Consider the following 17,850-nt stretch of genomic DNA (forward strand, 5'->3'; position numbering starts at 1 on the left):
TTCACAAGCAGCCATAAAAGATGATGGTTCATCCCACTGCCTTTTTAAATATAGGATGTGTTCCAGAGTATGACGATGGCTGCAGTTCTGCAGCAAAGACGGACAACAGAGCAGGTATTTCCTCACCTGTTCATGCTTCTCCTATGGGTGGACATGCACATTTCTTTTCTCTTTGATACAGACCTAGACTATAATGACGGGTTTATTTCTGAAATTTCTGCAGATAATCCTATCAACAGATTTTATTCCACGAGAAAAAGGGCTAAGACGAGGTAAGAGTATCGGAGAACAAAGCTATAAACAAGACCCAATCATCAAAAAAAAAACAAAAACACACCACAGATTTTAGACTATCCTTTTTAAAGTTAGGAAAAAATAAATAAAAATGAAGGAGGACTAGGGAAGGAAATGGCATCAAATGGGCTGTGAACCTGTACAAAAGGCCCCTCCCAATTATGTTTTATAAATATATTATGAATTTTTCAGAAATCCTAGTTACTCTTTTTCTAGCTCTTTATGTGGTTTGGAACACAACTGGCTTCTCCTGAAATCTGTATATATTTCCACAGTAGACATCACTGAAGACTGAAGGTTTACCACCTGCAGGAAGTTTATTGGGGTACTGGCAATATTTCCCATTCTGGGAATATGCAGTAAAGGTAATTATTGTGGTGTCCACTGTATGTACTTAGGCACAACTCAACAAATCTATGAATATTTTAAAGACACCGAAGTTGTGTTGCCCAAAGGATTACATAAAGTAGAAGTGCGTATTTAAGCCAATGTCAAAAATATTTAAGAGCATACCTGTAATTTTGTCTCTCACAAGTTTGCAGGATTCTATTTCACCAATGCTCCCAAAGAGACTCCTGAATTCCTCCTGTGTCATATTCTGGGGTAAATAGTTGACTATGAGGTTCGTTTTGCTGTCATCTGTGGCAGCCCCTGTCTGCATGGGGGAAGGACAGTTTCTACTGTTGCTGGAGGGTCCATTGGTCGTATTGGAGGTAGGGCCATTCGACACCTGAGGCTCCATGGTGCTAATTATCTAAATAAAAAAAAAAAAACTGCCTGAAGTTTCACATACAATTGCTATTTTTAAAGATACTTACACATCAATGAGTAGGTAGCTTTCATGGCCAATTCAGACACTTTAACAAAAAAAAAAAAAAAAGAAAAAAGAAAAAAAAAGAAAAAGAAAAAGAAAAAAAGAAAAAAAAAGACATGGGCTTGATTCCTCTGTTATTGTTGTAAAGTAGGTCATGCTAGTCTTTGGCTGTGAGCATATACTAAGAAGCAGTGGAAAAAAAAACCCTCCATTTTTTTTGGTTAATGCAAAGCTAATTTCTGTTTTCATCACACAACCATTTTGATAAATGTATATTTAAGCATGAATTTAATTATAATTTAATGTAATAATCATGATTAAAATTACAGTTCCATTAAAGCAAAAGAGGTAAATATATAGGTCTATATTGAAAAGGTAAAATATATTGCCTATTTAATAACTGTATCACAAAGTGTGACACCAAATTAAGTGGGAGCTTTTAATCTGCAAATAGCTGTTGTTTGGATCACCTTCGAGTAATAACCCTCTGATCACACAAGACACACCTTTTACTGGCTCCAATAATTACTTTTATTCTCCAGTAATATTTTTCACTAGTGGACTAACTCTTCTTTACAGCACAAGACCCTAACCCTGAACCTTCATGGATGTGAGTATTATAGTGTTTGCTGTAATTGCAAAGGGCCTTTTGGATTCTACCAGAGCCATTACTTTCAAATGGCTCACAGGGTAGGAATAGAGATAAAAATCAAAACACCTCTCCATCTTGAAATTTAAGGCCATACATTTCAAAAAACAGATTCAAATGGTCTTTTTTTAATTACAAAGTAAGAGTCCAGTCTTGCAAACACTGAAGCATCTGAGCTGCCAGTGGGACTAAACACACAACTGAAATGTATGTATGCATTTGCAGGATCAAGGTCTAATAATGCAAGAGCTTTTCATCTGGAAGCTCCATTAACTTTAACTTCAATATAACTGTACCAGTGCAATCCCAGGTATTGATGAGGAAAGCCAGGATTTGCACTGGTGGACACTACCTTAATAGGGGTAAACTCTACCAGTGCAAACTGTGTCTTTCTCTGTCTACTCAAGGGGTTGCACTGGTGCAGCTAAGCAGATGGCTGTAATTGTGGAAAATCTCCAGTGTAGGCAAGGTCTCTGTTTATTAAAGACAGCATCAGATATTCAGTGATATAAAGTACTATCAAGCAGGAGAGACTCCCACTAATGGAGGGCAAGGAAGTTTAAATGATAAAGGAAAAATCCAAGAGAGACTTAGATACCATACAGTTTGAACCCTGTGTCGATCTGATCCTATAATTACAATAATTACCTAAGACTTAATTTTGCTTTCTTTCTTTAAAGTCAGTAAAGTACATATTGTGACAAGATAGATTTAATAATTCCCTACAAAACCTTGGAGGGGGAAACAAAGTATTCTAAACTAGACTGACACCAGGCGAACTAATGTTTTATACTTGATTTAAATTAAGGAAGCACTAGAAATAACCAAACCAAAATGATTGTGAATTCATGTGTTTCAGTATTGTTTCTGATACCTCACCTATGAAATATCCCCTTTGTTTATAACTGGACATTAAAAATAGCCATTCAAAACTGTTTAAGTATTTGGCACAGCAAGTAACAGCAACTTTGTTTAACAGTTTTCAACGAATGAAGACCTTTCAGAATGGCTAACAAAAAGGCACAGCAAATATATGAAATAGAACTATTTGGAAAGTAAAATCAGAGTATGTAAGTAGGTGATGGCTTCATAACAATGACAACTTCTTAAAAACATCAACAGATTCCAGTCAGAACCACCACTGCCAAGTCACATGACCGTAAACTGCCCAAATCTTTAGATAACCCCATCTCTTGTTCTGCACATTTACCAACGATCAAATATGTTCCCTACTTCAATATAGATGATATCTATCTTCAGATGCATATTCACTTATACATGCTATTAAAGGATTTAGAGTAAAGAGAATATGTACTCCATTCCATTTCTGTACCTCTCTAACCTTAAATCCAATACTTATTCCAGTCCCAGTAAGCTTTGCTGGTAGTCTACTGTAGAGGTGGTTATCTCTCGCTCTGGTGAACAAATGTATTCTGGAAGTTACAGCTCAATTGAGCATAATTCTTTCATCTATGTTGTATGCACATAACTGCATCAAATTGATTTAAAAAACACAATCTTGGCTCATACTTTCTACTGAGGTGCTGAGCAAACTTAACTCCTACTCAAGCCTACACAAGATGAGGGAGCTCTGCAGGATCAGGTCCAACGTTAGCATTTTAACTCAATTTTAAACATCCACAAATATTAGTGAAGTAGAGTCATCCTCTTCTGATAAAATATGTCTATTTTACATACTCGTTTTAGTGAACTATCATTTCTGCATTTTCACTGGTTAATTTCTACACTGTGCATTCTAATAGGGGTTATAATAGATTTGTGCTGTTACAAACGTTTATATCAATCACAAAATTCAAAACCCAATATTTTACCCAGTGAATAATTGAAAATTAATAAGATATACTTAGAGACTGGAAATTCTGAGTAGGTATGGTTAACTAAAGTGCTTTATGGACATATAAACCACTGCAATAGATTTAATTAAAAAAATAAGCTGAAATGTCAGATAAATTGTTTTAAGGCTTGATCCTGCGCTACTGAAGTTAATGGGAATACTACCATTGATTTGAATGAGAACAGGATCATGCTCTCAGAGCAGTATATTGAGAAGTAAAGGCTGACACTCTATTACTAGTAACAGAAGCAGGAGGCATGCTAGTTACCCTTGTTAAACATTTACCCCTTGATCTTTGATTTTAAAATCCACAAAGGATGATCACATTCAATGCTAGCTACTCTAGTGGTTACAAATGTTGCACAAAGTGTTATAATCTTTAGAATTTTATCTTCAACACCAAGCAAAATGTATAGTTCACCCTTAAGATTTTTAAAGTTACAATATAATGGTAATTATCAAGTCTGAGTTTGAGCAAATACATTTTCCCTTGAAGATATCTTCCTCACTGCTAGTATCTCAGCATTCATTACTGTGGCATCTTAGGGCCGGATTCTCTTCTCACTTACTCTGGTTCAACTCCATTAACTTCAAAGAAATGTCTCCTCATTTTCACCAACGAAAAGGAAAATCAGGCCCAAGATTTGCTTTCTACTGAATTACTGTGATGATGTGAGTTTCTAAACGTAACTTCGTCTTCTCATTCTCTACATGAGAGAACAAGAAGAAAAAAAACCTGATGGGAACTCAAAATATTTTACCAGAAACGTTCATAACAAACATCTGAGCATACTGATTTTTCATTAAATAATTTAAGACTTTCCTTCGTGTAGAAGAGATTTCTGAGAATTTATGTATAAAAGCAGTTATGTACCAGAGAAAGCACTCCAAGTTGTTATCAGCATGAAGGGATAATGCTTACTTCGGCTATATTCTCTGACAAACCATTTTTAAAAATTTTAATTATTTATGACAACAAAAACAACAGTCCTAATACTCCTTATCAGACATACCCCCACTTAGCACTTCTAAACTCAGACATTCTGTAGGTTAGTTCTGTGTGTTACAAGCTAGCTGTAGTAGAGCTTACTATCCCTTCAATATCAAAATGTTGTTGGAACTGATTGTGTACTACTTAAAAATAAATATATTATTTATTTTAAAAATGCTCTTCATCAACCCACTTATTTCCTCTCCCTATGCTCACTGAAAGAAAGATGTTAACTTATTATTCACCACATCATCAACATTCTAGAAAAGGGTCTCCTGAAATTTCCTGGACACACTTTTTGCTTTCACGGTGTTTGAATTACTATAAAGGTCCTTGCACTGCATTATTATTATTTTTACCAAAGTTATCTTTTACTAGGGTAGAATCACTATGGAGATGTAGCTCATTTCCACAAATGTCTTGCAGGGAGAAGAACCATACGTTCATCTTCTCAGGTCAAAAGGTCTATTCAAATATTGACAAAATGAATGCAAAAATACAACAGTCACTTAGCCTCAAAGTCCTCCCTCCCCACACACACTTTCCCTGAAACAATGTTTTACATAGTTATGTTTAAAACTTAAGCCACTGATGTCTAATTCAACATTTCCGATGTTTTTGTAGAATAATTTATTTAATGCAATTTAGGCAGATATTGCTGGTTTTAAAATTACACTGCAAGAGCAATTCCCCATATCTACATTCACACAAATACTGGTATTATGAAAAGGTTTTTTTTAAGGAATTAGCAGTCTGGGCCATCTCTAACAATATTATTCTCCATACACAGATTACCAAATATGTCCCTTAAAAAAACCCTGTCACTACAAAGGTGCCTTTTAAAAAAGCTGTTGGTTATAGTCCAAGATGAAGTGCGCTTTAAAGTAGATGAATCCTGGTTGGGTTTTGTTTTGTTTTTTCAACTGTGAAATGACCCTATATCCTTTGTCTCTAAATTATTCAACCAGAGCACTTTCTGTTGTAGTCTTCTGGTATGGAAAAAATTAGAGAGATATTAATTATTATATGTGCATAATATCCTATATTAATTAATAACTATATGTGCATAATATCCTGGAAAAAAAGTTAAATTATAGATACTGTATACATTTATAATTTAGAAACCAACATTAATTTGAATATTATCTATGTAAGCCCAAGCAAAAGTTAATTTGATTTATACTAATCTTCCATGTGACCAAAACAGAATTTCAAGTTTGATTATTATTTTAGGTATATCAATCTATTTCAAATAAAGGCAAGCCTTGTCCTCAATTCAGGATGCATTGCATCAGACCCCCAGTTTCTAAAATTATTTCTTGGTGTACTACTTTTCTCAGTACGGTGATATATCAGCAAACTACAGGGTATTTTAATTTGACAGGTTGCACAAAGAAATACTTTGTTGCTTGGGAAGACTGCATAAGCTCTGCCAGTGTTTTGCAAAGCACAGCTAATCACAAAACGTGGCATAAAACCCCCAAAGAACGTCAACAACAAAAAATCCACCACAGCAGCTCCTACATTCTAAATAATATTTAAGAAATACTTTTTATGAATCTTCATATAAATATTTCTAATGAATACAGTGGATTTAATCTTCCTGCTAAAATATTAGTTTCACCAATAATGCAAAGAATACCTGCATGTATAATTTAAATAAAACTATTATAATGCTTAAACAAGCTACTGGTAACTGACATTAATCTTTAGTTGTTAGTACAGTAAATATGTTACATCCATCTACCATTACAAAGAACAGTTAATGAATCATTTAGAAAACTACCCACAAACCGATTAAGACAGCCTTATCTTCCTATTGCATGCATAAACAACAGCCAATGGCTCAATAAATGTAAATATACATTTTACATTTACAAAATTTGTTCTCTGTAGTCTCAAAAAGAGCCCATGTGCTGAACTGAGAAGAGTGTTGCATACATACACTGAAAACTCTTTATAGTAACAAATCATTTCCTTAAAGCCCCACTCTTATCTGAATTACATGTGTACACATGCTTTTTATAGGTAACACCCTGGGAATCTGCTATACACAGCGAACCGATACAATAATAGAGTTTCCAAAACTAAATATTTGTTTATAAAAGCCAAAGGGCAGTGTTTTGCAAAGATTCCACAAGCAGACTTTTCCTAAGAAAGCAAAATCTGAGAAAAATTCTAAGACTATGAAAAGTATACAGTTCATATGGACAGATTATTTCTAGCACTCAGAAGTAAAAAATATTATCCGTACATAATAAATTGTTCACAGCACCTAAATGCCAGGAAAAATGATCATGGTAAATTATACCTCATGAAGAATTCATAAGGTCTAATTTTATATTATTTCTAAGCATTCATTAATAAACAAACTCAGAACACTCACCCATAAAAGAGAATTTAGATAAATAATGCAAAACTCTTAGATAAAATAAGAGAGCACTTTAATTAGCATTGCAAGTTGTTTGCTTTACATGTGAAAACAAATGGTGCTATGGTGGAGGTCCCATAGCCATATTTAAATAAAATGTTAGTAGACGTTCACAAGGATCTCTCTTTGACACGGGATTACATCAATGTGAGCTAGGCACCTTTTCGTTCACGCAAGAGGGTCTATATGGGGCAATTAGAGTGCAACACTTTACAGTGCTCTGCAATTCACAACCCCATAGTCCAGACTGCGGCGCCATGTACACAAGTCCTTCGTGAAAAACAATTTTTTTAAAATAAATTCCCAGTATACCAACAGTGTTGACAGCAACGATTTCTGCACTGTACAAACCATGATCCTTCAAGAAGCTTTCCTCAAGTGCTGGGACCCAACTGGGTTTAGCTGCTTTCAGGACTGGAGTCTTATGCCCCAAACCAACAAAGGCATACGTGCTTAACTTTACACATGAGTATTCCTACTGAAGCCAAACAGCCTATTCACAAGTGTAAAGTTAAGCATATATATGTGCAGGATCGGGGCCAAAGGCACTTACACACATGCTTAACTACACTGCCGTAAGTAGCTCCACGGATTTCAATGGGATTATTCATGGTAGTAAAAGCAAGCAGGTGCATTAAATGTTTGCAGGAATGAGGCCTTAGATTGTAAACTCTTCTGGGCCAGGATTGTGTTATACAACACATGGCACAAAATCCTTTGGGCACAACCATGATAATAAACAGTAATTAAAAGGATTTGTTTTTTCTAAAGCACAGACTGGCAAAAGTCAGAATTAAAGGCCAAATTCTACCCCTTGGATGTACACGCACACTTCCCTCACAGCTAATCTTAAGAGGAGCATGGAAAACATCTTTGTGGATCTTGAACACATACATTTTCCTCTCCTCAACACAACTGTCAAATTTCACCGTCAATTACCTTTTTACTAAAGTTTATGTACTACACAGCTAGACTTGCTATTATTTACTTAATAAATACATCATGAACATGAAATAAAAGAGGAAAACTAAGCTACAGAGCAATTCTGCCTCAAGGGATATCCAATATCCCAGAAATGAACAATTATCTAATCCTCTGTATTTTGACATACCCCCCTCCCCCACAATTTTCACATGCTTTATCTTCTCCCTCTTCCTGTAAAAGATATATTTAATGTTTACACACTCATGTTGCAGAAAGGATTAGCCTGGAAAAGAAAATGCATTAAATTGGAAGTTACTGTTACCACCATTTTATTTCACATGACAAAACCTTAGTTTCATTATAAAATTTTGTTTTCAGAGTACAGTGCAGTAGTTTTAAAATAGTATTCAAATATTTTCAGTTAGTTTACAATTACTGGGTGCCATAATTTTACTGCGCATGAAAGTCATGCTAATTGACAAAAAAAAGTCAAATTCATTAATTTTAAAAGGAAAAGCTTTGTTTTAATAAAATAGTTTTCTTCTTTCTAAATGGCTAAACTTGTTTAGGACAAAAATGTTTGTAACATTAAAATGATACACAGAGAGGTAGAGGGTTTGTTGGTTTTTTACATTCCCATCATCTGTGACGCACCTACCAGTGCAAAGAAAATAAAATTTATTGGTAATACTATTTATATTACAGTAGTACCTGAGGATCTGAGATCAGAGTCTTCTCATATCCGGTGCTATACAAACAGAGAGAGACTATCCAGCCCCAAACATACAAGTAGTAGTGTGGGAGTGAAATTAAAAGTATATTATCTTTCCCCCTCATTTTGCAGAAGGGGAAACCAAAGCAGAAAGGAATTATTAAATGACCTGTCCAAGGTCATTCAGAGAGTCTGTGTCAGAGGTAGGATTTGAGACCAGATCTCCCTAGTTCCAGTCCAGTGTCTTAATCACAAGAGAATCCCTCCTCCCAGATCTTTCCCAACGATGGAACCAATGGGCCAACAAAACAATGGGCCAAATCTGGCTCTTTATCTTCAATGTTGACATCTTCAACATCTGTTCCTACTATACATTTCATTTTGTCTCGTTCCCAAAGGATACTGGCCTCTACCAGTACTCAGACTTTCCAACCCATTTAAACAGGCAAAGACTATCATAACTACCTTGTCATTAGTCAACATATTACACAACAGATGATAAACAGTCAAAGAAGCCATTCTCAAAGGATACGATACACGTCCTGCAACTATGTAGAGAGAGGATACGATACACGTCCTGCAACTATGTAGAGAAGACTATATAAGTACATCACACATTCCATATGGCTTCTACCTCTCTCCACAGAGATTTTGGGGATAGCCAAGAAGTACAAGACCATGCACCTGCTATACAATTCCACACTAGTCAGAACCCCAAGTGCTATCAGCAGCCCAACTGCCAGAGATGGGGTAAAACCATTAGCCTACTTTTCCAACCATGTGCTACACGTGCTCTGTCATGTCTGAAGCGATTTTTGAAGATATGCAGAAACCTACTGTTAAATTACAGCTTTGCCTGTGTCTGAGAATAAAGCCTTTGTTTTATTCCAAAGCAGGATGTGACTTCTGCGGTCGCGTGACATTTAAACCTCACAGAATCTCTTTTCTTGTCCTTACATGTCTCCATTATGTAGGATATTAATACCCATTTGCAACTTCTTCACTTCTTGATGAGGCCACAAAGAGTGTCTCCATTTTTCTAAAGTCCCAATTCTTTGTGGTTCTATTTTTAGTACTCTGCAAATGTCCAGTTTGGACTCTAGCATGAAACAACTTCCTGTACGTTTCTGAGGTTTCGTACGTTATGCAGGAAGGAATGGCTGACAAGTTATAATGGGTGACCTATCTGAACCAAAGTTAGTTACTCTTTTCACCAAGGGAATCTACTTCAGTGGTGGAAAGCAGAGTCTGACTTACCTTTTCTATTTGGACTGGTTTCACTGAAATTTGCCTTCCATCTTTCATGCCACTAAGGTCAGAGAGGGAGAATAGAGCCCTGATTTTACTGGAATTGAGGTTTAGAAGAGATGCCACAGCTAAGTACACAGCATGGCAAAAAAGGAACCACCTAGACTGCGATAAGGGTTACACAATAACTCAGGTTAAAATCCCTTACAGGGTTCATAATAAAATGCCACAGACTATAACAAAGCTGACCTGGTTCTGTGTCAGGACACTTAACCAGTAACAATGGCTACTCTGCCCTAGAATCTAACCACTTAGTTCTCCCAGAAGGTCATGGGGCTACACACACTAAAAGTTCCCTACATTCTATCAGTTAGAACAGTTACCCTCTCTTTCATTTTGCTAAGCTTGCATGCTGAAGTCAGGTCATGCTCTACCTAAGAGTTTTATCAGCTTTGTGATCATACCATATCACACCTCATTTCCCTCTGTTTTTTTGTGTTTAATATACTACTAGTTCTTTCAAGTTGCATCTGAAGGACAAGAAAGCTCTGGAAAAAAACCCAAAAAACAAATTGTCTCATAACCAGCAAGCCAATTTTTCCTTGATCAGGTGCTCCAAGCCACTCTGTATCCTGGGATTTCCCCCTTCTTCCCCAAAAGATTATACCTGTGTTAGGCAGTGAATGCAACAAAGGGAAAAGAGGTTTCCTACTCACTATACTATTCCTCTTGATCTATCAATGAACTCTTAAAAGACTACATTAACCAGAAGTGTATTTCCAATCTGTGCTTGCTAGCAAGGTGGTAACCTCAAGTACAAAACACACCACAATAATGGCTGCGCTAGACACGAACCTGAGCAGACATAACAGTTTACCTAGCTAGACAAATAAATAAATACAAGATTGTGCTAGAGACAGAGACATAAGACAGGTCTCTACCCTGAAGTGCTTACAACCTAAAAATATACAGAGCACGGGCAAAGAAACAGGATTATTTAATCCTTTTTTGTTTTCTTTTAGTTTTTCGATACTAAGCTCTTATGCATTTGATTCTTAATCTCTACCCATTAGTTCAGTTTCCTATTAGTTTTTAATTAAGTTACCAACTTTTCGTATTTGTTTTATGTGTGCGTGCATGTTGCACAAGCATATGCACCTATTTACAAGTAAGTATAATGAGCCAGGTCCCCAGCTGGCAAAGACTGACAGCACCACTGTGGCCCAAGATTTTAATCGCATTTTTCCTTGTAAGAATCGTCTACTCTAAATGCTTTCCCAACCTGCAAGTTTAGACAGAGAACCCCATATTATATAGCTATATAGTTTGTGTTTTAAAAGTTTAAAGAGCTCATAGTAGCCAGAGGCCAATGAAGAACACAGGGCTCAGAAGAGAATCATAGGACTGGAAGGAATTTCCAGAGGTCATCTGGTTCAGTCCCCTGCACTCATGGCAGGACTAAGTATTAAAAAGGCCCAGATAGAAACGGCTATCTAAGTACCAGCAAGATTTGAACTTGCAATCCTTGGTTTACTAAACCAAGCTGATAAATGCTCTAACCCCTGAGCTATGGAAACAGGTCCCAAGAACCTGCTAGGTCCATGAGCATCATCTTACTAAGAACCCCTGCTGCTGGAATTAATACCATGGTGTACAAACAAAGGGTAAAATTTTCAATGGCTCTTTTGTGATTTAGGAGCTTAATTCTATTTCAGGGGGACATGGGCTTCTAAGTCACACAGGCATTTTTGAAAACATTACCCTTATGTGTTTCATCTACATGAAGGTCTGCATGATGCAGAAATTGATGGCTTATCCACACATGCACTGCACCAGTTCTGTCCAACATAGTCTAAACTTTACTTTCAACAGAGCCTTAATGAAAACATAGCAGTAACTACATCTAGAGAACCTTAGTAGACGTGTGAACTTTTTTTCCTCTTGCAGCAACAACTACTGCTTTCAGGTCTAAGAGGTGCAGACCTGGGAAAAATAGGACATGATTTGATGCAATGTAAGTCACATCTCTTCTAACAGGAAAGTTAGCTTGTCCTCAATTGGCAGTACTCTTATTTATTCAATATTAAGAAAAACTAAGCCTATTGGATTAGTTCTAGAGTAGGAATATACTTGCTTTTAACATCCATTTATAACTCATCCATAAGACAAGGATCTCAGGACATGCTGACGTTGCTTGTGAAACTGGTGGTATTTTTATGGAGAATGATTCCTGCTTCTGTAGCACACACAGGGTGCCCACATTTTAAATTTTGAATATTGCAAATAAATATTAAGTTATTGCAAAGCAAAGGGTCACATACTGATAATCAAAACTCAATATCTGAGGACCATCTGGTGGCAAAAAAACTAGAAATATCCTACCATTACATATATCCCCTACATCTAGGTTCATTCTCATGATCTATATTATGGAAGAAATATTTATATGTACACTAAATGAGAAGAATTTAAATCCACTGGACTGTGAAACATTTCAAGGAGAAGAATATTTTATTTATTTACATTTAAAAAACACACACGAAAGAAATCCTATGCTGGGCTGTAAGCAACCCAGGCATCAGTTAAAGATATATTATGCTATCCATTAAGAGACAACACAGTGGCACATACCTCCCTACCCCCTACAGCTCAGGCTAAATAATCATAATGATTCCTTCTGGCCTTAAAATCTATGATTCTACATACAGCCACCAGACAGAGAAACATGACAAGCCATATCAAAACCTCCCCTCCCTCAAATTTCCAAAGAAAATCCCACCCCCATCACCCTCTGCTCTCTCCAAATATCTCCTCAAAAAGGTGGCCTTTGCAGTACACCCTGAAGTCAAAAAAATCAAACTATTTCAGACTATGGAGAAGAGTAAAATTTCAAAGTTGAGCAAGCCCCAGGAAAAAACAAACAAACCAAAACCTGCAGGGGAGGCTCCTTCTCTTCTACACTAAAAGGCCTCCACCAGCACTTCTGTTGATCTCAACAGCAAGAAAGAGGCAGAACCTTAGAAAGACTGGGGTCTCAAGTCATTTAGTGATTCATAGGTCAAAGGCAACATGCAAGATCTTATGTGGAAGCCAACAGGCAAGCGATGCAGTTCATAGGACACCAGCCTCGTGTTCATGGTGGGATACTCTTTTGCAACATGCTGCCATCTCCGAGCTAACTGCAGCTTCCAAATGGATTTATGGTGTAGCTGCATGTGGAGAATATGTCAGAAGTCCAATCTAGAGGTGACAAAAGCATCAATCAAGGTGGCAAAGTCCACATCCAAGAGAAAGGGTGCAGCCAGACGCATATGGAAAAGAGTAGTCTTTCACTGCTGCCACCTGATCATCTAGAAGCAACGGGGAAGCTAATCAAACACATCCTATGTTCTGCCCACCTGCCTATCCACTTCCAACCAAAAGAAACCTGTGTGCCCCATAAAAGTGCCAATAAATAAATTAATATGTTGTTGCCATTAGGAGCAGTTTCTGCCTGATATCACCACAGCCTAGGATATCACATCAGGAAGCAACCTACTGAACACCATGATGCCATTTATCTCCAGCAGGTGGAGATGGAAAATATTTTTTTTGACAGTGACATATTTTTAACTCTATGTCAAAGAAGGCTCAAAACCAGAAAGCCAGGTTCCTTTGCTTTGGTTAACAATGTCTGTAACACTCAGCAAGACTCAAATGACCCTTCAGTCTCAGCCAGCTGGACTATTTGAAGCTGTTTACAAAGCCTGGGCTATCAGGGTATTTTATCCATGTGGGAAAAGGAAAACAAGTCATGGCAATGTAGGTGGCATGGCATCACTTAAAAATATTTTCCATCACTGCCTGCTGAGGGTAAATAGCATCATGCCAACATCTAAGCTGGTGCAAAAACATTATGGAAAATTTTTGGTTCCTGAATGACTACAATAGCTGTGCATTAATGCTCCAAATGATGTTCAAAATGTTGATAAACAAATAAACCATTATAAATTTGAATACAGAAAAGATGAGTTGATGACAATTAACCCCACTTTTTCCCCCCCTTTTCTTTTTTAAGTAAATGTCTTAACATGTGTATGAATATTTCCTTCAGTAGTTAGGTCATAACAAGTACTGACAATAAAATATTCTAAAAATATACTTTTTTCTTGGATTAGTGTGTTTACAGTTCAACATAAACTGTGCTCTATAAATTATCAAACACAATGTCAAATTCTGAAGTGCTCTCAGGAAATCTCTTGCTGAGTATAAGAAACTGCAGAAAATATTAAGTTTGTCCTGCCCCAGTTATTCTAAAGAAGAATAAGTTACTCTGCAAATTAAAAAGTTAGTTTCCATCACTGGTCATATTAAGAACTGCTGCAACCACTACATTAACTCTGTACTGAATTTTCCAGGACTTTCCATATCAAGCAAAGAGATCATTTCCTGGAACAGCTGTTCTTACAGTAACGAAATTAACAGCAATATTTACACGGCATAGCTGGCACATGTACAATAGGAAGAGTTCCTAGCATTCATGAATTCTGCTAAAATGTACCTTCCCTACACACGTACTGCCAGGATCTTCATTTGGAACAAAGATATCTAAAACAATATTAAAATTGCATTTATTTATGAAATATTTGTGTATATACTGTACTTTATTATTTCTACAGTGCCATTAGAGTGCACGATGCTTTAAAAGACAGGTGCCCAAAGGTGCTTGCAGTCTATATTGGACAAAGAAGAGCAAGGAAGTTACTGATTAGCAGTAGAAAGTCAAGGATTACCAACAGCAAAAGATTAATACAAAGACAGTAATAAAAGATTTCCCCCTTACGAACAATTAATTCGGGTATCTGAAAACTTGAAATTATTTCCTATTCTGAGTGCATAATACTGTGTTAGTACTTCGCCACAATGTAGGAACTTCGTAAACATAGACTTCTTTAACTGTGACTATTATGAACATTTTAGGACCTGATCCAGAATCGCAGATGTCAATGGGAGTTTTGACATTAACATAACAGGAACAGGAGTAGGCTGCTAGTTAGTATACATCGAAGTACTGCAATTCATTAGTATTTTGACTGTGCATTTTTTTGTTTTAAATCAGAACGACTATAATCAAGTTGATTTCCAGCCTTAAACACATGAATTAGATATGATGGTTTAAAATCAAACTGCCCACTGAACAAAAATGCTCATAAACAAGAATGGCTAAAGTTTAGATATTCTTAATAAATCTAATTTACATATACTAAATAGAAGAGAAGGAGTCACTTTTCACACATGAAAAAATACATACAAGGGAAATCAGCTGTTGAGAAAGATTACTATAAAGACAATAATTCTGACGGTCACAAATTTTACTTTTGTTTTGGCATTACAGGAAAAATGTGGACTTCTGGGATTTGTACTGTCTGTATTATAATGCGGCAACACAGACAATGAATATTAAAGACTACAATTCCCAGAACTTTATATTCTGGTTGGGTGCATTACAACACGGTATTACAGGATGAGTCAGTTATAGTTAAAATTATAAACGGTGGGAACTGTAGTCTTTTGCTCCTTAAAAACACTGTAATAAAGGAAGGTTTCAGAGTAGCAGCCGTGTTAGTCTGTATTCGCAAAAAGAAAAGGAGTACTTGTGGCACCTTAGAGACTAACCAATTTATTTGAGCATAAGCTTTCGTGAGCTACACTTTCATGCATCCGATGAAGTGAGCTGTAGCTCATGAAAGCTTATGCTCAAATAAATTGGTTAGTCTCTAAGGTGCCATAAGTCCTCCTTTTCTTTGTAATAAAGGAAGTTTCTTTAGGAAAAAAAGGACAAACTTCCTTCATCCACCATCCAGCCTTAGAAGCTTTTAAATTTCACTTGCTGCTGTAATTTACCATTATAGCTCTATTTCCTACTGTTAAGTCTTCAGAAAAAGACATCTTAAAAAGTTCAAGTCAGTCTGTTGTTTTTCTTGTGCATCCTAGAAAGAAACACTTAGGGTCTTTGATTGGTTGCTTAGAAAAGCAGACCATTCTAAATGAGTATCAACATACCATTGGCCAACGTGCAAAGCCCATGGCTGTTAAACAGTACAATTCAATTACCTGCTCCGCTAGCAAATTTCTAGGTCTCTACACAATGGGTGAGACAGGTCAACATTCTGATCAGCTGTTTCTGAGAGAGCTAACACTAACGGAAGGTATTTGAGTCTCCTTCATCATTCTACAAATTCACCAACTATGCTGTGAAACGACTGGAGTTATGGGACTTTTGCTATTGGAACGCCTCCAGAAGCATCACTGCCCACGTTCAACATCACTTAGGTGAACAGGAAAGCTTTTTGTATAGAACTTTCTTGCATAGAACTTCAACATTCATTTGCAGCTGTTCCAAAGCAAACATATGACATAGCACTTTCTTTATTATCAAGATTTATGGGTGCTGAAATGCCACTACACTGCTACCAAGTCTTTCATGATACAGTACCACTGCATGTCCCCAGACAGTGAAAAGTGCCAGCGGCATCCTATGAAATTTTTACTAGCAATATAAACCATTTAAAATTTAAAAAACTAAAAAGAAAAAAGTACTTCTCAGGCCAAGGACATATTTTTTTTCCCATGACAGCAGAATGTCTGACACAACTGTGTGTGCCTTAGCAACAAAAGAGTACTACAGCATTTTTTATATATCTCACCACTCCAAATACTGTCAAAGCCAGCCTTGCATTTTACTGTGTAGTTGCACAGAGTTTCGAGAAAGCAACCCCCCCCCCCCATTTAGCTGTCCGTATTTCTTCAACATTCTGTCTTTTCATCCAATTTAATTAAGGATACTGGTTCTCAGCATTTCCTGGCTCTTATATATTACCTTCTTCACTGGGGAGAAAGTCTTCGTGCAAGACACAATCAAGGGCAGAACAATGGGTAAGAATGCCTCTCCGCTTCTTCCTTGCTTTATGGGGCCCCAAAGAAAAGATATGCATAAAAGCTCTAAAATGGCTAGGGCAAACACAGATTGTCATTACAGAAAAATAAAAATAAACCTAACAGCAGCACCACAGAGCTAATTCTTAATGAACATATGCAAATATTGTAAATGTTACAGTGAGACAGTATCAAGTGGTTATGAAAATTAAAAAGCATATTCTTATTATAATCCCAATTGAAACTACTTGGTTTCTAACACTGATGTTCCAAAGCTATTGTGAACACTGTCTGAATACTTAATTACGTAAACAACAAACAAAAGGTTTCATCTCTGGTGCTCTAAGCTATCATCCAAAACTGGTTATAATTAAAGGTGTGAACAACAAAGTAAGTAACAAACCTGCAAAGTCAAGGTTCTGAGAAATTAATGGGCATCACCGCACTGCACTAGTTCAAATTCATCACTCATTATTTCTCAGACTAGCACTGTGCAGTTTCACATGTTTGTGCCTTATTCTCTTTCCTTCAAGCCTTTCCTTCCTTTTCTAGATGGCTAATTTTAGACAATTACTGTCTGTGACACACTAAGACTCTTCCCTCCCCCCCCCCATTTCTTCTTCCAGTTGTAAAGCTAGTGACCTATAAAAGCCCTGTGCACCTAAAATACTCCAAGATTTTAGAAAGTAAAGATGGGTCATTTGAAATAAGGGAACAAAAGAAAGCAAAAAGTATTTCAACCCCTTTTCCCCACCACCTTCCCTTTGCATCATTTCAACGGTTAAAAAACACACATACACAGTAAATACTAATTTTACTAGGACTAGACATACTGTACTTGTTGAATAGAAGCAATGTTCTGATTTTGAGTTAATACTTTAGCAAGTTAAAATATGCACCTCAGTAAAGCCTTTTAGGTTGTTTAGAAGTCAGAGGTTTATGGTAACTATGGACCTTTGCACCATATGAACGAAATGTACTATATTTTACATTTAGAGAATACCCTTTCCATTCTGG

General features: G+C 36.6%; 1 protein-coding gene across 6 annotated transcripts in view; it reads right to left on the minus strand.

The window, feature by feature from the left end:
- The window catches only part of ELAVL4 (ELAV like RNA binding protein 4), a 103,877-nt gene that overhangs the window by 50,725 nt on the left and 35,302 nt on the right, over window positions 1–17,850 (minus strand). For all 6 annotated transcript variants that reach the window (XM_048861244.2, XM_048861242.2, XM_048861241.2 and 3 more), the window contains exon 2: window positions 808–1,048. In XM_048861244.2, coding sequence (XP_048717201.1) covers window positions 808–1,048 — 241 coding nt within the window. The remainder of the gene's footprint in view (window positions 1–807; window positions 1,049–17,850) is intronic.

Source organism: Caretta caretta, chromosome 8, assembly GCF_965140235.1.
Source record: "Caretta caretta isolate rCarCar2 chromosome 8, rCarCar1.hap1, whole genome shotgun sequence".
NCBI lineage: Eukaryota > Metazoa > Chordata > Testudines > Cheloniidae > Caretta > Caretta caretta.